Source organism: Pyrgilauda ruficollis, unplaced genomic scaffold, assembly GCF_017590135.1.
Source record: "Pyrgilauda ruficollis isolate IOZ18807 unplaced genomic scaffold, ASM1759013v1 scaffold1067, whole genome shotgun sequence".
In the NCBI taxonomy this organism is placed as follows: Eukaryota; Metazoa; Chordata; class Aves; order Passeriformes; family Passeridae; genus Pyrgilauda; species Pyrgilauda ruficollis.
In genome coordinates, this window is record NW_024508844.1 from 1 (window position 1) to 246 (window position 246).

Sequence of the window (246 nt, forward strand, 5' to 3'; positions counted from 1 at the left end):
GGAGGGGCAGGGTCTCACCAGGTGGGGTCGATCACTTTGTACCAGGGCGGCACCAGCCCCTCGAGCCGCGAGGCCTCGTAATCCACGTGGGCATCGTCGTAATCCTCAGCGATGATCTCCTCCTCGGGCTCTGGGCGGGGCGTCAGCCTGGCCCCGCCCACCGCCACACCCCTGCCACACCCACTGTCCTGCCCTGCCACACCCACTGTCCTGCCCTCCCACACCCACTGCCCCACTCCTCAGCAC

At 68.7% G+C, this 246-nt stretch overlaps 1 protein-coding gene across 1 annotated transcript in view; it reads right to left on the minus strand.

Moving 5' to 3' along the window:
- Positions 1-18: 18 nt before the first annotated feature.
- LOC121355820 (prickle planar cell polarity protein 3-like) overlaps positions 19-246 on the minus strand; it is a gene marked incomplete at both ends in the record, with an annotated part of 9,343 nt that continues 9,115 nt past the window's right edge. The window contains 1 exon segment of the mRNA XM_041471565.1: positions 19-147. Within this exon segment, the coding sequence (XP_041327499.1) occupies positions 19-147 (129 nt within the window).